At 44.0% G+C, this 25,516-nt stretch overlaps 1 protein-coding gene across 2 annotated transcripts in view; it reads right to left on the bottom strand.

Moving 5' to 3' along the window:
- Nucleotides 1–5,700: 5,700 nt before the first annotated feature.
- Afg2a (AFG2 AAA ATPase homolog A) overlaps nt 5,701–25,516 on the bottom strand; it is a 271,575-nt gene continuing 251,759 nt past the window's right edge. For both annotated transcript variants that reach the window (XM_071614708.1, XM_027955852.2), the window contains one exon: nt 5,701–6,699. In XM_071614708.1, coding sequence (XP_071470809.1) covers nt 6,523–6,699 — 177 coding nt within the window. In that variant the 3' untranslated portion in view covers nt 5,701–6,522. The remainder of the gene's footprint in view (nt 6,700–25,516) is intronic.

The raw sequence follows: 25,516 nt of genomic DNA, 5'->3' as shown, positions 1-25,516 counted from the left end.
TTACTGGAGACATACAGTGACCATGCACTTACACACAAGCCCTTTCAAAAGTCCACAAAACACCAAGTAAAAAACTGTTCTCCCTGATTTTACTTGTAGCAATGGTGTTCATTTATTCCCTTAACAAATACTTATTGAGGATGAACTCAGTGGCTGGGAATTCAGCAGCAAACAAAACAGATAAAAAACCCTGGCCATGAGGAGCTGTGGGAGCACAGGAAACAAGGAATAAACAAGTAAAAGAAGAACAGAAGGAGCCTCAGAAGCTGCTGTGGCTACACCAGCCAAGACATTTCAGCTGCACCTCTGGTAAGCCCCCCACACGGACAGACCCAGCCCACACCCGGCTGCACTTCTTGCTAGAATTCCCACTCACCGTCTTCTGGTGCTGGCCTCTCTGGGGAAGGAGAAGCACAGCCAGGCTGTGTTTGCAAAGTCCAGACCCAACTGCTGCGATAGGTAAAAGCAGAAAAGAATGCTCATGAGATGCTCGGGAACAGGCAAGGAGAACCAGGGACCTCAGGGAACCCCGGAGGGATCAAGGCTGTTCCTACCCTCCCTGCAGCGGCCCTCCAGCACCTCCTATCGCAGGGCCTGTTAACACATCAGCTGGTCTGTCCAGGCCCGCCTTCCGCACACAAAGCAAAGTTAGGAGGTCTGGTTTGGAGGTGGGAGAAAAGAAGGTCATGCTGCAAAAATGCGTGCGAGTCAGGTAATCATGTAACTTACACTGCAACTGCCCTTAACCCTACTCCCTCTCCTATCCATGCCTTAGAGGTCATTAATGTACTGCTAGGACTAAATCCAATGACCTTGGCTTGCTTGTTCCTTTCACGAACCCTCCGCCATTGCTTCTTGAAAATGCCCTCCTTCTCAACTCACAAGCACCCTTTGATCTGTCCACATTCTCTCCTTTTCTGGTTCCCTTTATGGGACTGAACACTAGGGCTCACAAAGGTGATAGGTCCCTTTAAGATAGAAACACAGTATTTCTAGAAACTTAATACTTTCAAACAGTTTAAAACTTACTGATGTTGTTTGCCATTGTTCTCAACAGAGGAAAAACCTCAGCTTTAGGGCAAAGTATGGTGAAAAAAATAATGTAAATTTTAGCTATTAAAAATAAAAACAAAAATCTCTCTTTCTCTTTAGTACTTGGGATTGAACCCAGGGGTGCTCTACCACTGGCTGAGATATACTCCCAGCCCTTTTATTTTGATTTTGAGACAGGATCTTGCTAAGTTGCTGAAGCTGGCCTTGAACTTGTGACCCTCCTGCTTCAGCCTCCTGAGTTGTTGGGATTACAGGCATAAGACACTGTGCCTGGCTAAATAAAAAACTCTTTCTACAGTGAACATGCTTGGGACAATTGAATGAAGTAATTCTGCACCACAACGTTAAAGAAAGCCTTAACAGTAAGAGGCAGAAACTACACTGTGCACTTGGTCGAGGGGACACAGCTGGCTTCCGATCCTCTTGCCTACATCCCTTGTAAGGATCCTTGTGATTATATTATTAGGTCTGCCTAGAAACCCCAGGAAAATCTCAAGATCCTTAGTCACATCTCCAAGTCCCTTGTACCGAGTGACAGTAATAATCATGAACACAATCAAGACTGGGGATTAGGACACTGACGTATTTGGAGGGGGAGATTCACTATATCCAACACAGTAATCTGTTTTGTAATTTACTAATTTCAGCTTTTATATTTATTAATTTCCTGAGGTCATTTTGGTGTTCCTTTCCATAATTTCTTGGTGGAATGCTTAATTCAGTGAATCTTATTAAAGGGAGCCTGTAAACTATCCTCCGAGCGGAGGATAGTTTAATTGTATCCAGTAGACTTCCGATATGTAGTATTTTCTGGTCTTCTGTAATTTCGACTTCTTCTTTCACCAGCGAGCCTTCTAGGAAGTTCGACTTGAGTCTAGTCAGTTTCCAGTTTGACTGCAGTGGTAGTATAAAGCTTGCTGCACCCTTTCTACTCTTACAGGTATGCTGTGGTAATGTGCATGTGTGTGGGCGCCCTATTGTAAGTTCTAGATTTCTGCAACGGGAGAATGCAATCAGGCACATCCTGTGTCACAGAGTTTAAGCATATTTTTTTTATAAATTATAATTCCTATGTATCTTGGAGATAATTCTTTATTTTGGATACATGAACATAAAAATTGCACATTGGAGCTGGAGTGTGGGTTGGTGGTAGAGCACATTTAAATCAGTCATTCAACTGATTCAGATATTTTGCTATTACAACAAATGCGGTGGAAAACTTCATATATGCCGTTTTGAACCTTTGTAAATATATACGTACAATAAATGAAGTGGAATTTCTGAGTCAAAGGGTACATGAATTATTTTTCTTAACTCCTTTCCTGTCTTTTTGAATCTTAATTGATTTACCTCCTGAACCATGTTGCCCATGTTTTAACTTTTTTTTTAAGTAGTTGTATTCTAAGCTTTTCTCTTGTCCTGTTTCTTTCCTACTCCTGACACCCTCCACCAACAGATCTTTGGCATAGACCCCCTGCTGCTGCTTCCATCTGGGATTTTTCAATGTTCTCTCATGGGCCTTGAACAATGTGCTCCATATCCTTGACTGTCCCATTTACTTCTCATGATTCTCATTACAGTTTATGATTATGTTGGCACAAGTAGTATTTTAATTAGGGGTTTACGATTTTTTTTCCTTTTGTGGTCCTGGGGATTGACAAATGCTAGGTGTCTTGGTCATCTCTTTTGCTGTTGTGACCCAAAGACATGAGAGAAAACACTTTAAAGGAATGTGAGTTCATTTGGCGCTCCTGGTTTCAGAGGTCTCAGATGGTAGACTGCATTCCGCAGGTCCCTGCGTGATGCAGGACATCATGGTGGAGGGGTGTTGTGAAGGAAAGTTGCGGGATGGGGGGGGAGAGAGAGAGAGCGAGCGAGCGAGTGCGAGCGCAGAAAGTGTGCAGGCGCGCATGAGAGCACTTCCCTCACCACTGACAAAATACACCAAAAGCATGCCCCCAAGGACCCACCTCCTCCAGCCACACAACTTGGCTAGAGTAACCACCCAGCTAATCCCTTATCAGGGAACTAACAGACTGATTAGGGTAAGACTCTCATAACCCCATCAGTTCCCACTGTCTCACAAGTGCTCCACCACAATACAGAGCTACAACCCAGCCCATATAAATGTGGGAATGGATTACATGCCAGTTTCCTTCTCACTGGACTCTTTTCATGTTTAAGTACGTATGCTTTTCACATTTTAATGCTTCTGGAACCAGAATATAATATTAATATTGAAGTTAATGTCAATATTATATTTTTTCCAAAAGAAAAGAAGTTTCTAAATAGTGAGCTTTATGATTGATGGGGTGTTGAGGAGGCCAAGATAATAAGGTATTTCCTATCTTTATTTGTGCTCTAAGAGTGTATTTTGAACTTTGTGGATCCTTTTTAAGTTGGTCCAAGATGTGTTGCCCCTAGCAAATAGCCTTCGAGGTTTTTAATGTGGGTTGATTTTGTTCCCTAGTTTCAGGATAGATGAATGCTACTTTCCTCCCTCCCTTCCCATTTTCCTGGATTTTTCTGTGTGGCTGTGTAACACGTGACAATCTTTCCAAAAATGTTTATCACTAAGTCTGAAAGAGGAGTCCACACATTTCCTAGTGATTTTGTAAGTCATTAAAAAACCTGTAACATACCTCTTTCTGCTAAAATTAGCTAGAATAAGTTCTGTTCTTAAAAGCGAGTCTCCAGAAGTTGCAGGTTACTGGGGCATCCTTGCAGAGACACCGGGAAAGAGCCTACCTGGGCACACAGATACCCAAGTGAAAGCCTGGGAAGGAAGGCAAAAAATCTGCAGACCACATTTGGAAACTAGTGTTGATTTAATCCATACATAATTTTAAAGGGTGCTCTGGGTTGTGCTCATATCTACAGGAAGGACTCAGGGAAACACAGCAAATAACTAGACTCTGACAAATGCACTTTCAGGAATTGAAGTAACAACAGACCAGAGAAATTCTTTCTTTCTTTTTTTTTTTTTTTTTGGGGGGGGGGTACTGGGATTGAACTTGAGACACTCAACCACTGAGCCACATCCCCAACCCTAATTTGCATTTAGAGTCAGGGTCTCAGTGAGTTGCTAAGGCCTTAGTAAATACTGTGGCTGGCTTTGAACTCTAAGATCCTCCTGCCTCATCCTCCCCAGCCACTGGGATTACAGGCATGTGCCACTGCGCCTGGTGAGAAATAACTTAATTCTATCTTTACAGCAATCTTTCTTTACCTTCTTTTAAGATATATTAAACAGGTACTTCAGTTTTATTCTTCTATAAATTTAATCTTTTATGAAAGTACAAAACCTACGTATTATATAAAAAATCTGTTTTACACATTAGAAATAAGACAGAACTAAATTTCAAGCCAAGTTAGATTAAATTCTTGGCCACGAAGAAATAAAAGTTTTCTAAGTTCACTGTTAAAAGAAGAAGAAAAAAACCCTCAAACCTTTTCAAACTAAAATCTCTTGGAACACTGAAAAGGTATGTCAATGTAAATATAGCTGAAACAGCAAAAGAATCTGGACCAAAGGCAAAACTTCTGACCAAATGGGTGCCAAAAAATAAAATGACTTTAAGAGAGAAAGCTAGTCATTTTCTTTCCTTGGGAAACTTAAATTTTCCATGGCATTTACCATGTATCCCATCAGAAACAACCCAAGTAAGAGGATAATTCACTGTTGCAAACCCCTAACAGGAGAGGCTAGACTGGAAGCAAAGTTCTCATGGAGATGAAGCTGTCACCACTGACTCTGCCACTGCTCTTGGGTGTGAGTCAGATTTTGCCATTGCTGTTGTAAAAAGAGTACAAACTTCAAATGAAGGAGTGGAATGCTACCTGGAGATGTAAAAAACAACTGGTTTATAATTGTAAGATATAGTGCTCGGTCCTCTATGATCCTCTTAAACTACCAACTCCTACTCCTGTGTGTGGCCACAGTGTGACACGGACCTCGCTCCAGGTCTAAAGTCTCCCACTCTGAGGGCAGCCACCCACATACGCTAGCTTACCAACTGACTCCTGGCTCTGAAGCCTGATCTCATTCGCCTTCTTACATTTTATACCTTTGTGCCCAGTACTCCTGAGTTTCCAGACACAAGGAGTGGACAACGTGGGCTGCACTGAGTCCATGGAGCTGACTGAAGGACAGGATCATGATGTTGGTATAAAAACCATCAGGGAATGCTCAGGCATTCAAAAAGAGAAGACCGCCATCATCAGTGCCTCTATTCCAAACACCCTGGTAAGATGTGAAACACTGGGAAGACAGTAGAAATACTGCAGCAGCTTTCCTTCCCAAAGGGAGTTCCTCCCCAGGATCTGGAGAGGGTCTTTTCCATTCAGACAGTATGCACTGCAACTCCCCTGGCCCCCTCCTTAATTTTTTTTTTTTTTTTTTGAGACAGGGCCTGCTAAGTTGCTGAGGCTGGCCTCCAGCCTGTGGTCCTCCTGCCTCAGCTTTCCGAGTCGCTGGGATTACAGGTGTGCTCACTGACAAGTGTGTGATTTGGAGGCTAGTGAATTGCTTTCCAGGTTTCAAAGGGTCTTTATGAAGCATTAAAGTGTCCAGAAATCCTGAGGACATATAAATAGACACATAAATATAAAACATAGTTAGATGATACCATAATACAATATGAAGAGTACACTTTAAAAAATTTATTTTTGAACAGAAAAGTTCACTTGTAACCTGAAAATACATATGAATTAAAACATTAATACTTTATATGTGATGTATTTATAGCATTTTAGGAAAAAAAATCAAGCCTACTGCTGTTCTGGGCTTAGAATGGCCTTATAATTATAAATTTTAACCCTTAAGATGGCACTGATTTACATGAAACAAGTTCTTTGGTGGTGCTAGGGGCTGGACCAATGGCTTGGGCATGGATGGCAAGTGCTTCACTACGGCCCAGCCTTGACCTAACAAGACTCTTCTCTGCCACAGATGCAGGTGTGAGTTATAATGAGGACAACCATGCATTTGCAAACAAGGCCAGAGACACCTGGTGGCATCTGGATATTTCATTGGCTGGTCTTCCAAAAACAAAGCTCAGTGTTTTCCACGATGCCTTCATCCACATACATTCCCTATCTTGTTGTTTGAGAGAGATGCCTAAGGTGGGACACTTAGGAGGGCATCAGAGTGAATTCTAGAGCAAGGAAATCATCTCAAGGGATGAACGGACCAGGTCAAAAATGAAAAGGCTAAGCATTTTAAACTTGGCATACATTTCCAGAGAAAACTAATGTAAACTCATATCCACAGATTTTTCAATGCATCCATATAATTCAAAACGTGTGTAAAGACTAAAGTCCCTCAGTTCAAGTGAAATTACTTCAAACAATTTATCTAGTAGGGATTTAAAAAAAAAACACTTTTATGGCAAAATTAAATAACAAAAAATAAGACAAAGCCAATGTTTCTCTAGAAAGGAGTCTGGCTTAATGGATGTGGGGATTTTCTCAGAGTGTATGCAGCCCACTCTTCTCTTGATACTCTTCATAAAAGCGTCTCAGTGACTCAGGGATTCGCGGGGCCACAGTGCTCAAGGCTTGAGTAAAATGCCTTTTCATAATGCAGTTGGCTTTGATGTTTTCTTCCAGAGCCAGGAGAGCTGCCTCTCTGCAGACGGCTATGATCTGAAAATAAAAATACACACAAGGAGAGGAAAACAATCAACACTCTTTTTTCAGAAATGTGATATTCCAAATATTCATTCGTGATAACAAGCACGTTGCTAAAAATTTCTGCCAGTTATTCCACTCAAATTTTTAAAAGGATACAAAGTAACCATATCCAGTTTCCTGTTCCTTCCTTCATTCCAAAATAATGTAACAAGCACTTGGAATCAGGAGCACAAAGCTGTGTAAGATAAGGCACATGCGATCTTGCGTTTGCTCCTAACTGCAAAGGAAGGACTTACCACCCAGGCTTTTAGGGCGGGGTGGGGGTGGGGCGTGGGAGAGGTGGGGAGGAGGTGCTGCAGAGGAGGCTTGTTCACCAGCACACCTGTCACAGCCCAGACCTCCAGATCCTTTCAATTGGATGCATTCCAGCATGGAGAGGCGTTTCTTTCTGTGCATCTTTTAAAGGAGTTCCTAAATCTTGGGATATCAGAGAGGGCTGTCCACATTTACTCTGGAAAGCCACATTAGAACAGAGAAGCGAATTCTATTTATTCAGGGAGGAAAGCTGGAAAAACTGGGTGCAGGGGGAGAGGAAAGTTGGTGGAGGAAGGCGGAAGGGAAGGTTTCCAGCTCCCTGGACCTGAGAAGGGAAGCAGGCTGACGCCAGCGTCACTCTGAAGGCTCACTGCTGTGGTGGAAGAGGCTGTGGCATAAAAGGCCATCTTGTGATTTTCAGGGCAGCAGGGAAAACAGTGATTGATATGGACTGCGCCCTCATATAGGTAAATGAAAGGCAGCTGAAACACATTTGTCCAGCCATTCAGCATCTTTCCTCTGTTTGTTCACTTACTGAAAAGAGTGCGTCTGCTTATGCTGGGCTAATGGCTGCCAAAGCAGTTTAGTGGCTTTTTAGGGGATTTAGCAGCATGTTTTGGGAGCTTTCAAAAAAAAAAAAAAAATCATGCATAGATTTAGGTGGCTTTGTCAAATGACGACAATGTAACTATTAGTTTGGGGCTCCATTAATGAGCACTGAAGTTAACCATGGTGGCTATGCATGTCAATGCTGTTCCCAAAAGAGTGGCTCCCGACTAGTAGGAAGGAAAAACAAAACCTCCAGGGATTAGTGAAACCACTTCACCACATGTTCTGGTGCAAAAAGAGTTCTTTTCAAAACAAGACTGTGAGAATTAATAAGCACAGCAAAAGCCGGGAAGTGCCCGCACGGTGAGCTGGCTGCGCAGTGGCCCCGCAGTGTTCTGACAAGACCCTGGGAACCTCCGAAAATGGAGGTGAAGGGGCCAAGTTGGGAGAGTCCCCCCCAACTAAGCAGCACTTCTTCACCTGGGCAATAACTTGAAGCCACGGTTGCAGGGCTGAGGTCTGAATAATTGCATCCGGCTGGCGGCAGGCCCCCCAGGACAGGAGGGTGTTCACTAGGCAGCTCTCTCCAGGCTGCAGGGGTAGGGAAGCCACGGTCCTCAGGCCAATGCCACTTCCTGCATGCTCACTAGCTGAGATGTACCTCAGAGAATACAGAGCCCAATTCCTGAGTACTTTCTATATATGCTAGATGGGAACTAACTACTGCACTAACTTGCTGTGTGGTGATGCCCAGGTTTTTGCACAATGCTCACAGGAGGTGTGAAGTGTTGGAAGTTGTCAAATGGAGCAGCCAGGCAAGCCCATGTGAAGTGCTGGTGGAGGCGTGTTGAGCAAGGAAGGAGAGAGACCCAAAGCCTGGTGAGTTCTGGGATTGGGCTTGCATGGCCAGATGGCAGGCAGCAGGCATTAAAGTGGGAGACTGAGAGATGACTGTGAAGGCACAAGAAGGTCGGTAAATGGAGGGAGCACAAGTGGCATGTCACTGAGGGAAGCCTAAAAGCCCATGCTTCCATCTTCTCCCTAAGTAATTCCTTTTGGAAAATCACTTACTTCGTTTGCACCTGTATCTGCAGATTTTTCTATAAGCTCTGCATTGAGTTTCATGGTAGCTTCCTTGGTAGTAACACAGGGGGCTCTGGTGGTGAGACACACAGAGGAGTGTGGCCCCTTGAAAGGTAGCTGTTTGTTACATTGGAGCCTCTAGTGCAGGCTAACATTCGAGAGCAATCCCTTACTATTTATTCCCAGTGGTGGCCTGACCTTCACAAACCATGCCATCCAAGCTGGGAGACTGAGTTTTGACTGGGAAATGCCTGGGCTACACAGGGATGAACTTTCCAGAGACAATGGAATCCTCACTTGTGGGCTGAATGTGAAGGCGCCTTCCTTGGCAGGGAAGGAGTACAGCTCCTGGCACTCCCTAGGGTGGCAGAGGGCCACCTGAGCTCAATACTTGCTTCAAGATACGCCACACCGGTTTGTTTATTGGAAATGCCCAAAAGAACAAGTCAGTTTGGCAATCCTCTCTGCTATTTTTCCATCATATTTACCTAGTAGTTTACAATCAGTAACTGCCAACTGCAAATAGGACCCTGTGGATCAGTCAGCACTGTGGTCTAGCTACTCTCTGCAGTGACTACACAGGCCAAGTGCAGATCCAGGGCTGTCTCGATGCACTCCTCCTGCCCTCAGGACCCAGCAGGGAAGGACATGGGTTACTTCCACATGTGCCCAGGATCAGAAGTACTGCCAGGAAGGCATAAGGGAAGTGCTTTGGTGTGGACAGAAGGAAGAAATTCCTGTTTTGTAAATGAAGTGTGAAGAACAGAATTTAGATACACACGGGTCTGTTAAGGACATCCTGACTAAAAAGAATAAAGTTAAGGTGGGAAAAAAGAGACTAAGGATTATGCTCAACCAGCCTCAGAGCCAAAATGGAGAATTTTTTTTTTAAAAAGGAGCAATGTTACAATCAAATATAACAAAAAATAATAATGACTCAAAGTCACATGAACCACAATGGCAGTGAAAGCTAGTCAAGGACAGTCAACTCCCAGTTTTGGAGCCTGCGAAGGCAGAGCAGGTACAGCTGCAAACCAAATCCACAAGTGGCTGGTGCACAAGACCCGGCAGAGCGCAATTCCAAAGGTCCCTTTTGCTTTTATTCCTTCCTCATAACAGGGCTTCTTAGTAGAAATTCCAAAAGGAAAAAAATTAAGTGTTTCCAAACGTGCATCTTTCCCAAGTCTGGCCAGTACCCTGCAAGTACTTGTACTTCTGTTTCACACAATCGAGACTTTGCCAGCTGTACTTCAAGTTTGCTGACTGAAGATGAAGTCAGCTATAAAAACTGCTCAATACTGTGATTTACGCTTATCTCCAGCAATTTTCTTAATCTAGGCACTACTCTAGGTTCAGTTCTTTTGGCAAAAGTAATATACATTAGAAATTCTAAGAATACAACCATGCCTGTGATAGTTTTGAAGGAGACTTCTTTAGGGGTCAAAAGTGTCACACAGGGACAGGATCTTCTTTGCCGCATTGTTATGGAAAACAACCGCACTGGGAGTGAGAAAGACTGTTTCTACAGAGCACACAGGGACCCCAGCTCAGCTCACCACCCTGTTAGGATCACATCCCAGACCAAGCAGGCCGGGGCCAGGCTGTTTCAGCCATGGGGGAATTCAGCTGATTTTCCCATAAGGGCACAGAAGAACTTCACTAAGATGTGGAGGTGAATACACAAATCTGAATCAGACTCCCTGGAGTATCAAACTAGTCTGTTTCTTTCTTAGCCCTCTGAGCTCTTTGACTTCTCTGGCAGAGAGCGTTTTAGAAGCCTTCCTCAAATCCCTTGACCATCCTGCACATTCCTCCACCAGCTGCAGCGGAGGTCATTTCCATGTGCTCCTCGCTAACCGTCAGCAAGGTTGCTTTTGCCATTAAGCTGCAGAAGCAGACATGGCTTGGCTGAGTGTATATCCTTTCTCAGTTTTTACTAAACACTGGGTGGTCAAGCTTTTAGAACACATACATGCCTTGTGGTGAAGGTGAAAACATGACCTGTTTATGGAAAGGAGAAAATAAGACAAAAGGTGGCAGCGTGGGCCTGAGAGCTTGCTGCCAGAGCTGGACTCTGACAAGCTTTTGTTCAGTGGCCATGACACCATTTCTTTGGTGCCAGCTTGCCACAAACTCTCTTTCCATTCATTCCTCAGTCCAAACAGATCTGACCATCAGACATCTGACAGAAATAAAAAACAAACAGGAACTCCATATGAAAGAGTCAGACATATCTGAGATGATTCCTAAGAGGCAGGAAAAGATTTCTATGAAATGTTTAGAAATCCTCAAAACAGAGTCCCTGAAAAAAATAGCAAATAATTACTTTCAAATGCAGAAAAAAGTAACTCTGCGATGGAGACAAAGGGACATGTGAGGATGGGTTTCCATGCTACGCCTGCCCCCTGGCAAAGGAGGGCCTCTGCAACAATACAGCAGTAACTGGATTACGCGAGACAGTCCTGCTGCGACCGTGCGGGAGGCGACCCTGGGATGGGAGGCGACCCTGGGATGGGAGGCTCTTGACCACTGAACCTTGGGAAATCTAATTACTTCACGTTTAAATGCAAGAGGGCAAGAAAGGAAATTGTACAGAATTCGGAACACCATGAAGAGTCAGAACAATGTCATACTTCAGTGTGGAAAAAACGAGACCTCTTCTCCATAGCTGCCGGCTCTTCCCCAGCCCACCAGATGAGAAGAGTTTGAACAGGTGGCCCAGCTTAGCGGAGGGAGAGCAGGCCCGCAGCGGAGGCTGAGACCAGCACGGCTTGGTCTAAGCAGACAGCAGAGGTTTCTAAGGTGCAGTCAAGGCGAAGGCTGCCCGCCACGATGCCATCAGCAGAAGACCCTGCAATGCGGACTCTGTCCAAGTGTGCTCTCTCCTGCGCAGGACCTTCTTCTCAGTTCCACAGTAGTGCCAGCTTCTTTTTTGGTGCCTTGAGAGATTAGGAACCATTATAAAGTTTTATCACAGAACTTCCTCCTCTAAACAGGTCCTGGGGAACCTGCAGGTCCCTGCTCTTGGCTGGCTGCAAGCAGACTGTAGCAGTGACAACAGGAGAGTGTAGGCACAGTGGCACGTAAGCATGGAGAGAGGGGAGGCTGCTGCCAGTGCACCTGTGCACAGGGGGTCTAGGGGTTGCCCTCCTAACAGAGATGTTGAAGTTCTAACTTGACTTTTGCCAATAAACTACCTTGGCGATTATCATTATCCTCAAGATGGAGGGGTAACAGAGATTCTAATGCGGCTCATACAACCAACGAAAGTTCTGTTTGGTTCTGTCACCCTCCTGCCCCCCACTACCAGCAGGGACAGGGAGCTCTTGGATCTGTGAAGAAAATGAGGGCATCGATTTTAAACGTGCCAGAAGTGAAGTTTCTTAAATGGATGACATTAAGCAAGGAAAAGTAGCTCGTGATTGCTGGATTCATGCACCTACTTTTAACATGGCAGGCAATTTGAAAGTTATAGGAAACCACGCCTGCATGCTAGAGGCTGGGATTAAGAACACAAGGATTCGACCCTGGGCGCTTTCTGGCACAGCTGGGGCAAGGTTCAGGAGGGGCGGAGCTGGAGGAGAGGGAGGCCCCGTGTCCTCTCAACTGCAGCTGCACACTGAATTCACACACTGGCAGAGATGCTGTCTCTGTGCTGCTCCTGCTGTTTGGCATGAAGAAAGCCCGCCTTCCAGCAAGGCTAATCTCAGTTTCTTTGTATTTCAAGTGTACTAAATAGCTTTGAAGAATCCACCAAAAGAAATAGGCTGCAGTGCTTTAAAAAGTCTGAGGTATTTTCAAGAAAGCGGTTTTGTTAACAGCGTCTTCTGTCTGAAACACCTGTGACCTGTTGAGCTTAATTGGGCTGCAGCTGGTGCTGGCTGGGATGCTGGGCCGAGGGCCTGGGGCTGGCATTGTGTTTGCCTGGCTCCCGCCCCTTGCTTTTCTTTTCACTCTCAGAGTCCTACGACCTCCCTCTCTGTGTGTCTGAGGGATTAGGAACCCAGGAGAGAGCCTATCCTGCTGCGCATGAGCAGCCAGTGCTGAAGAGGCTGAGTGGGGGAAGCCAGCAGAGGCCCCTCCCTTGGGGCGCACTGAGCCCTGCTCAAGATGGCCGAATGGCCCGGGGTGTGGAGATGTGCCTTGAGAGCATACAGTAGGCACCTGGCAAATGAGAGCCAGATGGTCACAGGCACAGACAGTGAGAGCTGCCCCACACTGCCAAGAAGGCAGCTCGCAGAGCAAGGCCAGAAGGGGATTCAGAGGGAGGCCAGCAGTGCTTACCTAAATTGGTCCTTTAAAATGCCACTCATGGAAAACTGAGGGTGAGGTCAGAAGTGAGAACTTTGGAGAACAGATTTCAGATCTGAGGAACGACCCAACTAGTGCTCTTGGTCTGAATCCCCTTGCAAAACAAGCTTCAGGATCATTGATGCATCTGGGCTTATGTTACAGTCACATGATCTCAATGCCACACAGTATGAGTCCCCAAAAAATAAAAAGTTCTCTGAAGACACATTCAAATCCAGTGACAGAGAAGGGGAAAAAAATGGGTTGCTTAATTTTGCTCAATAAAAGTCATTCTGAGGCCTTCAAAATACGTAGCTGCAGTGTTTAGTCTTCACTCCTGCTCACGTGCAGAAGCCTGGAATAGCTTATGCTTTTAAAAAATTTGTACACACATAGTGATTGTTCCAGAGAGCTTTTGGGATGAAAGGATCTTGAGTTCTGACATCTTATTTAATTGTTCCAGCATGTGGTTTCTACAACCATTTGCACCTGTGGGAAATTTAGGTGCTTTTAACTTCCCTTGAACCAAAACAAGGTAAAAAATAAGTACTTTAGCTTTGCAAAGAACACATCAACTGATGTGGAAACAGGGAGAACAGGACCCTGGTGGGGAAAGAGCCCCTTTTCATTCACTTACTCAAGAAATCTCTGTGACCAGCCTGTAGGTGTCAGACACTGGGTGGGGGCTGGGGCACAGCAGAGAGGAAGCAGAGTCCGGCTTTCCGTGAACAAGTGTGAAGCTCTGCCTCTTCCACACAGCCCTCCGAATTGGTGTGCGTGCATCCGCGGAGGGCGTCCTGTAAGCCACCTCGCCACCGGCCATGCCTCTGGTTCTAGGGTTGTTTGTCGTATGGCATTTTCACTGCCCACACTCTGTCACACTGCAGCTGTGGAGACCTGAGTCCTTGTGTTCAGTGTCTGCCTCCCTCTCCAGACTAAGTTCCAAGAAGGCCCTGCAGCCTTGGTCTTGCTCTTTGTCAGGCACACTGTTAGCATGTTAGATAGAATGTAAACTATTTTTTGCCTTTTAAACACACACCCCTTCTGCCAGAACAAGTTCAACCAAGATACCTGCCTACTAAAGACTAAAAGAGCTCAGAGGTGTTATTTGCAGGCCTTTGTTGGGCTGGCAACCAGCTATGGCCAGAAAGTGGGCAGACCCCTGAAGAGGCTCTGAACTCTGAATAAAGGCACTCAGCATGGGAGAGAGGACAGGAAGACAGAAGGATGTCCTGGGGAGAGGAAAGCAAGCCAAGCTCAGCTATCGAGAGCTCTAGGATTCCTCCCCAACTCTGAAGGGCCTGACCCTCAATGCCAGGACTCTGGGAACTCCAGAGACACAGGCTGAGGAGGGGCAGGGCTGGGTAAGGGTGTTAGAGTATTAACATACCCTACTCCCTCACCTGTCAGTCATCTTCACTGTCAGGCCCCACACCTTGCTCCACTGACAGATGTACATAGCAGCCTGCTTTGACACCCTGGCTCAGGATGCCCTGTGCAGTCCACTTCAGGATCCTGGTTTCTGAAGACTTGCTGAGTGGTGTATTCTGTGGGGTTAGAGCCTTCTGCACTTTTACCTCCAGTCTTAATCTATAATGAGCCTTTACTTCCTTCCCATTTTCCAATCAGCTGCAGGTTGACCTGGGCTGACCTGCAAGCTTCCTTGGCACCCCTAAAAACTTAGTATTTAGTGTCAATGGCTATTTGTGATAAACAGAAAAAAGTGACTGGCCCATCAGTAGCTAAGGATATGTGAAGACAGGTCCTGGTGAGCACACACCAGGGAGGTTATTTATCCTACACTTATTTTATGGACGTCATTCTCAACAACAGTTGTATTATTTCTCAGAGAAGGGAAGGCTCTTTCCCTGCCTCTAGCATATATATATATATATATATATATATATATATATATATATATATATATAGTGGATGTAAATTAAATGGCAGCACACCATCACCATCAAATAAGATATTCTGAAAAAGCCCAGAATATTCTCACATGTCTTCTTTATTTTTGCATTTCTGAGGTGTTTTCCACTGGTTGGTAATGCTTATGTTTTTTACAAGCCATTGATTGAGAAGCTGACATTACATTATTTTGTTTTAAATTCAAATAATTATAAAGTGGCATTGTTTCATCTGTTAGCTGAACTGGCTGCTACTCATGTTTCACCAATTCTGTTTATTTGATTGTCCACATGGAAACATTCTTAATGTACAGCCTACAGATGCCCAGATGAATCTAAGAACACAACAGATACCTATGGAAACATAACCCTGTGGATACACGTTTGTATTTTTCTAGACAGAGGGTTCAAAACTTTCATCACAATCTTTAAGCGAAGAGCTACTGCTCTAGTAACCATATTCCAAATCTTCTAAATCCTATAGATGCCTTCCCATTTCCCCTTTCCAGATGCCTCAGGCTGGCACACAACTGGCCTGCAACTGCCACACTGGGGGGGTCCAGGAAACACACGGAAGTGCCTGCAGCATGCTAGAGGCGGGAAGTCTTTACTTTCTAAGGCCTCTTACATCCCAGAGAATTGACAGTTGCCCCTGAGTGTAACTAAATACTTATTTACATCTTTATTGAAATGTAGAGGAACCTAAAGACTTACATCTTAGTTTTATCAAAACAAACAAAAAATGAGCTTGGCAATAAGGCACTCTGAGTGCAAATTTAGGCACACCAGTAAAGAAATGCAAAACCTGAGTCTCAAGATCAGATCAGAGTTCACAAGTGGCACATATTAATGTGTGTGATTTGAGTGAACCCATGAGTGAATTTTTGATGTTTGATAATAGCACTACATGCTGGGTATTTGCAAACTGCAGGAGTAGATTCCTTATCTGCAAAATTATATAGACTGTTGACTTTTAAGGAGTGAAACAAAAGGAGAAAAGGATACGGAAAATCTGATTTTACTGATTTGAAAGCTAACAGTGAGATCCAGCTCTTGTTTTTAACAAGAAGATTATATATGCGACGCAACTTAAAAGGTGGCAAATACTTGCAAAAGCTCTATAGGGTATTTCTGTGCCCAGGCTAGGGTGAGAATAAAGATGATGCAGGTTTTAAAGGCCTGAGCCCAAATATTTCTATTTTCTCTTCTGACAATTAAGTCCATTATCAAACCTAAACACCTCTTTGTTAACTACTGTTATTCTACTTTGCAAGAAGGCTAATAAGCAAATAAGTTCTGTGTCAAGTTCAGCAAAAAGAAAAGCCAGAAAGCCTTCTAAAAACAGACATGAAAATATCTGTTAAGCCTAAACTAAAAATTAGGATAAAGGCCATATGGACAGTCCACAGATGTGGAAAGGGCTGCAGAAAAAGAATGGTGAGAGACAGTGGGGCTACCGGCTGACAATGGATGACGCATGCTCCAAAAAAATTAAAAAGTATGTGATATGTTTAGATATGTATTAAATATAATTAAATGTATTAAAATATATTAAATATATGCTTAAAAGATATATTTAAATTATCACTTGGTGAGGCTGTTTGGTATTGGAAATGCAGTAATTGGTATCTTTGACAAGCTAATTGTGAATTTTTTTTGGGGGGGTGGGCAGGATACCAGGAATTGAACTCAGGGGCACTTGACTACTGAGCCACATCTCCAGCCCTATTTTGAATTTTATTTAGAGTCAGGGTGAGTTGCTTACTGCCTCACCATTGCTGAGGCTGGCTTTGAACTTGGGATTCCCCTGCCTCAGCCTCCAGAGCCATTGGGATTATAGGTGTGAGCCACAGTGCCTGGCGTAATGGTAAATTTTTTTAAAGGATAGATTATCCAGTTTTAAAAATCTTGGGGCTGGAGTTGTGACTCAGCAGTAGAGCACTCACCTAGCATGTTTGAGGCCCTGGGATCAATTCTCAGCACCACATAAAAATAAATAAAACAGAGGTACTGTATTCAACTACAACTAAAAAATACATATTAAAAAAAACCCTAAAGTCATAAAATCAAGTAAATCTGAGTATATATGCATGTATGTATGCTCACCTATACATGTTTAATAAATTTTAGGACTATATCCATACATTTTACATTATTTTAAACTAGGCAAGCTTTTCTCACATTTCTAACCATTAAAAAATGCATAGTTGGAAAGAAACTAATAGATATTTCTATTGAGCAGAATTTTTTTACACAGAGCCTTGAGTCAGCTGGGCACGAGGGGTCACCATAGAACGGAAACAGCTCTGAGATCTCTCAGTCAATGTGTTCCCTATTATGAAAGGTAAAGGACTCACATGAAAGTGCCCTCTGATGTTGTCAAGAGGAGGAGATGCAAGCAGGGTGCCCAGGTTTCCTCTCATAGAGGAACCTTCTCATCTGGAGATCAAATGGCTAGCCTAGAGATCGCGAGGCTTTTGCAACACACATCTCCATTTTAGTATGCTGGCATCTGACAGGAGGCAAACCCAGGCTACCTTCAACTGGGTATGCTGAGGATCTCTTCTGCACGTTTCCTAACTACAATGGATAAGGTGAGAGCCAGCAGAAGCCTGAAGCACAGATCCTGCCCCACCCCCAATTCCATTCTCTTTGAAATAACATGTCTACATCCACACATGTACACACACACACACACACACACACACACACGTGTAGACACAAATCCATTCACAAGACACATAACCTAAACTACTGTACTGGAGTATGACATACACATTACCACCCTCAGCTTCAAGACCCAGCATTTGTGAATTTTTACAAATCAAGTGGCCTGCTAAGATCCCATCAGTCTGGCAACAATCCAGCCTAGCTATACCTTTAACAAAAGAGTTCTGCAATAAAACAGGATTTTACATGCTGAAACAAAATATTTTAAAATATCTTTCTGATGACTGCTCATTTTAGCAGTATAGAATCTGAAACCCACAGACATACACAAATGTTGTTACCATGAAAGATTATGTTAAGTTTTGGGTTAACCTCAGAATCATTAAATTTTTATATCAATCTTTTAATGAATACTTTTGATTTGTTTTCCTTCACGAGAAATCCAAGTCCTGAAAAGCCTTTAAGGCTCCATATCCTTTAATTGCCATGGGAAACACCAGGCTAACTCAGCAAGAGGGACTCAGGAGAGTTTACACAGTACGTTTGTGAACGCCTCTGAGCCAGGTCGACCAGTTTCTGCCTTAGCTTTTCTTATTTCTCCAAATACATGCAGTCAGCTGGGACATCTGCTAAGCAGGAGGGCTCAATTGCTAGGGATAAAAATCCAATTTGAATAAAAAAGGGGAATTTATTCTAATGATATAATTGGGTCTAACAGAACCTAAGGACAGGAGTGAGGTTGAGCATCCTCTGTGGACCAAGCAGCAGCAGAATCCAGAATGCTATGTTGCCAGCAGGGGTTTGAACTCCTGGGTTCAAACCACCTTCCTGCCTCCGCTTCCAAGCAGCTGGGATTGCTGGAGCATGTCACTGTGTTTGGGTCTTTCCAAAATTCTGTTTCTCTATTTTGGTTTTACTCCTCTTTCACTATAGAGTGAGTAACTTTTTTTTTTTTTTTTTTTGAGGATGGGTTACCAGGGATTGAACTCAGGGGTGCTTTACCACTGAGCCATATCCCCAGCCGTTTTTTTCATATTTTATTTAGAGATACGGTTTTGCTGAGTTGCTTAGGGCCTTGATGAATTGCTGAGGCAGGCTTTGAACTCGAGATCAACCTGCCTCAGCTTCCTGAGCCACTGGGATTTCAGGAGTGCACCAACACACTGGGCTAGAGCGAGCACATTTCCCATGTGGTAAAAAACATGACCGATTCCTGTATTTTAAAGCTCACAGCTTTAGACATGAGAAAGTCCTCATTTAATCAGTCCCAGTGACTAAATTCCTTTGGAGTCTGTCTTGGTTCAGTCACTTGATGAGGAAAGGGTACAGGTGACAGGGTCAAACTGAATTAGGTCATTTCCTCTGTGTGTGTGTGTGATCTCACACAGGTGCTACAACAACCTTTGTTTCTGGGTGGAGAAGGCATGGCCTCAGCAGGGCTGGACAGGTGATCTGAGACAGGCCCATGTTGGCCGGTGGGGGGAGAAGATGGAACTGCTGCTTTCTCTCCTTTTCTGTGTACACCTCAATGTGTGTTGCTTATAAACTACTTTGTCTCAAATATGGTTTTGGTTACACCTGCCTCAAAATGTGTGTATTACACACTGATGACAGCCTGCTGCAAAGGTGCCACTTGGGGTCCATGCCCGGCAGCGCATACTTCCAAAGACCAGGGTTGGGCCTGCTGCCAGTCGTGTACCATGCTGCTCACCTGAGACCAAGATAACGTTTCAGGCTGTCCACCTGGTTTCCAGGCCACAGGTATTACCCAAAGTCTCAAGGGCCACCAAGCAACTTTGAAAATTATGGAATCTTTAGAAGAAAAAAAAAATCAGATTATTCTTTTTGAATAAATAACAATAATAGGTCATGGGCAAAGTTAGAAGCATTTTGTGTTAAATTCATTCGTTTTCTTGGCACCCAGAGAAGTCTCAATGAAAGAGAGAAAAAGCAAACAAAAAACTTTTTTTTTTTTTTGAGGGGAGAGGAGGGTCATGAATAGCAAATGGATTAAAAAGGTCAGATCTGGAGTTGCTCAGTTTGGAAGTTTATGGAAATTTTATTTGGAGACAGTCCCTAAATTCAATTAAAATTGTGCATGTAACTGGAAACGCATGTTGACAGGGCTTAAGAAGAGAAATGAAGTGGCCACACTGCATGCTGGGAAGACTGACTTCCTTCTGTAATTCAGAGTGGCTGAAAGGCAATTTGAAGTGTCTTTCACAACAGCTCCATCCCACTTAGAAATTGGTCCAATTCTTTTGCAAAAAGAGAAGACAGGGAAGGTGGAGAAGATGAACACTTGGGTGAACAGTAGGGGAACAATACTTCCGGATGAAATGTCACTTTAACCATACAACACATATAACGTGAGGGAGCAGGAGAGGGCAAACTCGCTCACGTTCCTCCCAGCTTGAACAGTGCTGGACTCAGGGCTGATCCTGCTCACCTACACTCACGCCTCAGCTCCAGCACTGCACAGAAATTTTTTGAAGCAAATCCCATAATCATAATATTTAGTCACCCTATATTTGAGTAGATTATCTCTAAAAGAGTGCTTTTTTTAAACAAAAAGGGCAGAACCATACATCTTTACTCCATATTAAAAACAGCAATAATCCTTTAATATTATCAATACTTAGCCAGGGCCAACACTTTTCAGCAGTCCTAAGTGAATGGCAGCTGGTTTGTCTGACTTGGGATTAAAACAGAAGCAACACCTTGCACTGAGCTCCTATATCTTGTATCTAGAGGATTTGTCTTCCTCTCTAATCATTTGTGTTGAAAACAGTAGATCATATCCTAAATATGGTTTCCCACATCCTTTTATTTTGCTGACTGCACCCTGAGATGTTACCTACTGTTCCCCTGCCTCCCCGATTTCCTAGAGGCTTGCACAGGATCAAGTCTGATTTTCTGAATAAACCCTCACAGGTGATGCCGAGGTGCAAATGCCTGGCTGACCTTGGCCTGGGTCAGTGGTCCCACATGATTGCCCAGGTCTTCTCTTTCATTATGGTCTGCAGAGTGGTGCCACCCTGCTTCTGCTACCTCCTCTCTTCACTTGCAGCCAGGGTATGTGAACAAAGGGGAGCCCCCGACTTTCTTAGATGAATGCTAGCACCCTGTTCACATCTCCTCTCCTTGCCTAGTCACACTTTTCTCCACCTTACCTTTTTCACCTAGCAATTCATCCTTGACATCACACTGCACACCGAGCTACTTCTCACTGATTTTACAGCTTACCGTCTGTTCCACCCAGTCCCAGTAATGGGCACTACAGTTGTTCCTAGTCTTTTGTTCCCTTTTCATTTTAAAATTTACCTATTTGTCAAAGTCTCAAGTAGGACAAAGGTCAAGTTCCAGCAAGGTGGAAAGAACCTGGCCTTTCTAGCCACGCTTGTTCAGAACTTTAGAAAGGTAGGTTTGGGATCATATTTCTTGATTCCTTTGACCCTGATCTTTCTAGTTTTTCATCTTTTGATCCTAGCAGCTTTCCAAGGCGTCCAGTCTCTGCTGGCTCTTGGTAAACTCCACCTCTCCACAGCTTCCAGTGGTTTCCACTAGGGAACTGCCTGGTTCTGCCTAAGCCTGGCTGCTAGAGTTTACTCACACAGGGTCACTGCCTTTGGTGATCACCAGGGCTGCTACACCTGTTGTAATGGGAAAGGCCATATCCATGCTAATAGGGCTGGTGGTGGGACTCCAGTCAGCTCAGAAATTTAAGAAGCAGTAACCATGTGCTTAGGAGAGTGATAACGGGGAAATCGAGTTGATCCTGATCAGCTTGGTGACCCAAACCAATGTGGTTCTGTCGTAGTAACATTTCATGTGCTAGGACTTGTCTCTAATTTTCGTAAGAGCACATGCTTATATGCCACAGATACAAACAACACAGTCATGAGGTTCTTGGTCCCTGGTTTTAAGAGTCTACCTACTGTGACGGTTAATCTGGTGTTAACTTGACTGGATTAAGGAAGACTTCCAGAACTGGCATTTTTTGATTTGTCTGCAAGGGCGATTCCAGAAGAGATGGGCCGGTGTGTGAGTGGAGTAAGAGAAGGACAATCTGCCCTTGATGTGCATGGGCTCCACCCATTGGCTGGGGCTGCACAGAACACAGACAGGAAAGGTGGAACCGTTGTCTCCCCTGGAGCCAAGGTATGCTTCTCTTCCACCTTGGACACCAGAATGCCAGGCTTTCCGGGCTTACGGCAGCGGTCCTGGCACTCAAACCTTGGCCTCGCACTGCACCACCTCATCATCTTTCCTGGTCTTGAGGCCTCTGGATTCGGAGTGAGTCATGTCCCTGGCATCCCAGGAGCTCCAGTTTGCAGAAATATTTCAAAGAATGAATCTAACCATGTCTTCAAACAGCATCTCTATGCAAATGTCTATGACATTCTTTAGCTTAGGCATTCCTCTGGGTGCCCCCATCCAACACGAGGTATGTCATCTTGATCTGAAAACCACTTGCCTCACCAACTCACTTCAGTGATGTACCATTTTCCCAGTCATCCAGGCTTGACTTGACTGGTAATAGATGTTGATTTTCCTGGCACCATTTAAAAACTTACAAATGACAATCCTACTCAGATGGCACTGACTAGTGAGCCAACAGTAGGTTTGGAGGGGACTCTTTAATGGTTATACTTTCATTTTGGCCTCATCCTAGTGATAAACACATTAGATTAAAAACTTACTGGCATATGGTCAAATGTAACCATTTGCTAGAAACACTGAATAGGAAAAAACAAACATGAGAATGCAGAGGAGAAAAACGGACCCGACGGCCAGGACACTTGGGCTCCCGTGAACAGATGAACCTGCCTGCACAGCCCAGCTCTCTTGAGAGAGAGAGTAGCAATGCAGGAGGGTTGAAACCAGGCCCAGCAGCAGCTCTGCCACCTGGGTGTGAGGGCCAGGAGGAAGTGAGAAGTCTGTCAGCACCCCAGCACCCGCAGGTACTCGTGCACAGGGTTAGAGCTGTCTGGGGAGGCAGAACTGGGCTCATGCTGAAGGAGACAGGTTTTGATCAACAAAAGGAAGAAATATATGAACAATTAATGAGCTGGCCAAATAGGAGCTATCTCTAGAAATAATGAATGAATCCTACAGATAGATGTTCTTCAAGCACGATACAGAAAATTTGTTTCTGTGGCAGCAGAGAACTTCTCACTCACGGCCAGCTGCCAACAACTGCTTGGCCTGCTTCTCTTCACTTGCACTTGCAAACTCGACTCTTCCCTGTTTGCACAGCTGACTGAGCTGTGCTCCTGTGAACGGTCTCCTCTTCATGCACTGCATTCTGTTACCCCTTCCCTGACTCCAACCTTGCTGCTGTAATGATTCCCTCACTTATGATGTTTCCTATCAGCATAAAACATGATGTAATATTTCATCTTAAAAACGTGATTCCTCATCTCAATATCTATTTTCATTCTCATTAACAAGACTCATTGCAATGCCAGGCACAGTGGTGCACGCCTATAATCCCAGCGACTCAGGAGGCTGAGGCAGGAGAATCACAATTCAAGGCCAGCCTCGGCAACTTATCATGCCCCTAAGCGACTCAGTGAGACCTTATCTTAAAATAAAAAATAAAAAGGGCTGGGGATGTAGCTCAGTGGTAAAGTGCTCCTGGGTTCAATCTCTGCAACAATAAACCAACAAACAAAAACCTCCTTGGAAGAGTCTGTATTTGCCATTCTCCATTTCCCATTCTGCCATTTTACTCAGACCTAATCAAATGGGACTTCACATCCATTCCTCCACTGAATCACTCCATCAAGGTCACTGATCCAACCTTCCCTCCTCAGCTTCGTTCTGCTAGATGTACTTGCAGCATGTTCTGCTGCTGTCTCCCACTCCCTTCAGGTGGGCACTGCACCCCACAGGCCCCTCCCTCCAGCACCCTGGCATTCCGACTGTTCTTGAGCACACAGCACAAGCACTCATTCCCTCTCCCTGGAACACACTTCCCTTGGATAAACACATGGTGCCACTTGCCTCAGGTCTTTATCATTGAGGTGTGCCCCCCACCCTATCTAAATGTGCAGCCCTCTCTCTGCCCCATTTCCTTCCCTATTTTACTTTGTTCCTCCTCATTTACTGACTATTAGTAGGTCATACTTTAACTTATTTTGTTGATGCTCTGTTGCCTCTCAGAAGAAGCTAAACTCTTATTTGTTTGCTAACGTATCCAAAAGTGCCTAGAAACTTACCTGGCACATTGTGGTGGTCAAGAAATACACCTTGCTTGTTTGAACAGTGCTGGGATCAGAACCAGGACCTTACCCATGCGAGGCAGGCCTCCACCACTGAGCTATATCCCCAGTCCAAGCAACGTTGAATGAACAGGGACAATATGAAGGGAAGGAGACACACATGAAGAGAATCAACTCTGATACTAATTAACCTGAAGTAATGTTAACTAATCATTTGGTTTTGACCAAATGTGGAATTTATGTCTTAAAGCAGTTGCTGTATTTAATTTACATTACATATACTACTTTGGCAGATTAAGGCTTAGCACAAACTAAAATATACAACTACCCACAAACTTCAGCACCACTGGACTTGCATGCTCGTGTTCAGTCTAGGTTCAATAGAGCTAGCTCTGAGCACTACTAATGTGGAGCTTATTCTTGGCCAGCCTTCCACAAAAACAGAGCTGCACTAAATACCTAGTAACCAAATAAAAATGATAGAAATTAAGTAGAGATTAGAGCTAAATGGAATATTGAATAAAGCTTTCATCTGGGCTACTATTTCATATTCCTGAGTGGTTGTAAATAATTCCTGAAAGTATTCAAAGTGCAGATTCAGTCTGTCCTTAGGCCACCCCCTCCCTTTCTTGACCTGTCACTACTTGGAAAACACTTTTTAGGGGCTCATCTGCAGACATGTCCTTAATTCAGATTAAGCGTTGCGGATTCAAAGGCCTAAGGACACCAAGTACTAAGTTCTGCAAAACCAGAGATCCATAAAGTCCCTCACCCCTTTTTTCTTTGGCAGTGCCAAGGATGCAGCCAGGGCCTTTAGCAAGTCAGGTCAGCACTTGACCACTGTGCTATGTCCCAGTCCTCCTTGGAGCCTGATCAGAGAGTAAGTACAGTGACTTTGGGTTGCTGGTACTTTTGACAATGAACTTCATGTGAATTTATGCTGTTGCTAAGGTCTGTCAACTCTTGCCTCATCTGTCAAGTCAAACCCAACAGGTGGGTTCTCTCCTATGACAGCAGCTCAATCAGGCAACAGAAGGCCACTCCTCCTCTATGCTAGCCCTTACCCACCACCGGCAGAACCCATCTACACTCCTGGCTTGAAGGACACCAAAGCAGTTACAGGTTGCCACACTAGGTCAATGTGGATGGTGAAGAAGTGATGCTTCTAGGGAAAATAAAAGGCAGAAAAATCTACCTTCTAGAAATATGTTCAGAGATAAAGAATAAAGGTTTTGTAAGAAAAAAATATATTTAAAAAGAAAACTGCCGGCTATTTCTTTTTTCTTTCTTTCTTTCTTTTTTTTTTAAAGAGAGAGAGAGAGAGAGAGAGAGAGAGAGAGAGAGAGAGAGAGAGAGAGAGAGAGAGAATTTTAATATTTATTTTTTAGTTTTCGGCGGACACAGCATCTTTGTTTGTATGTGGTGTGAGGATCAAACCTGGGCCGCATGCATGCCAGGTGAGCACGCTACCGCTTGAGCCACATCCCCAGCCCACTGCTGGCTATTTCAGTGAAAAAATTTTGCATTTGGTTTTGACTCTGCAAAGTCAAAGAACATAAAACTCCCCAAAATCAAATGCAAAATCAAAAAGTACAAAATTCAAATACTTTAATGTTTAAACACATACTATCTTCTTTAAATATTTTACTATTCATAGCATCTATATATAAAATAAAAGCAATTCTTTTAAAAATAAGAATTACTTCAGACTAGCAAACCTAAATATATAGGTCATTAAGACTTAGGAATTAAAATGCAATAACTTTAAAAAACTAGTTGGTTTCA

Source organism: Marmota flaviventris, chromosome 7, assembly GCF_047511675.1.
Source record: "Marmota flaviventris isolate mMarFla1 chromosome 7, mMarFla1.hap1, whole genome shotgun sequence".
Taxonomy (NCBI): Eukaryota; Metazoa; Chordata; class Mammalia; order Rodentia; family Sciuridae; genus Marmota; species Marmota flaviventris.
The sequence above is the reverse complement of the archived record's forward strand: the minus strand, read 5'-3'. Positions and strand labels throughout refer to the sequence as shown.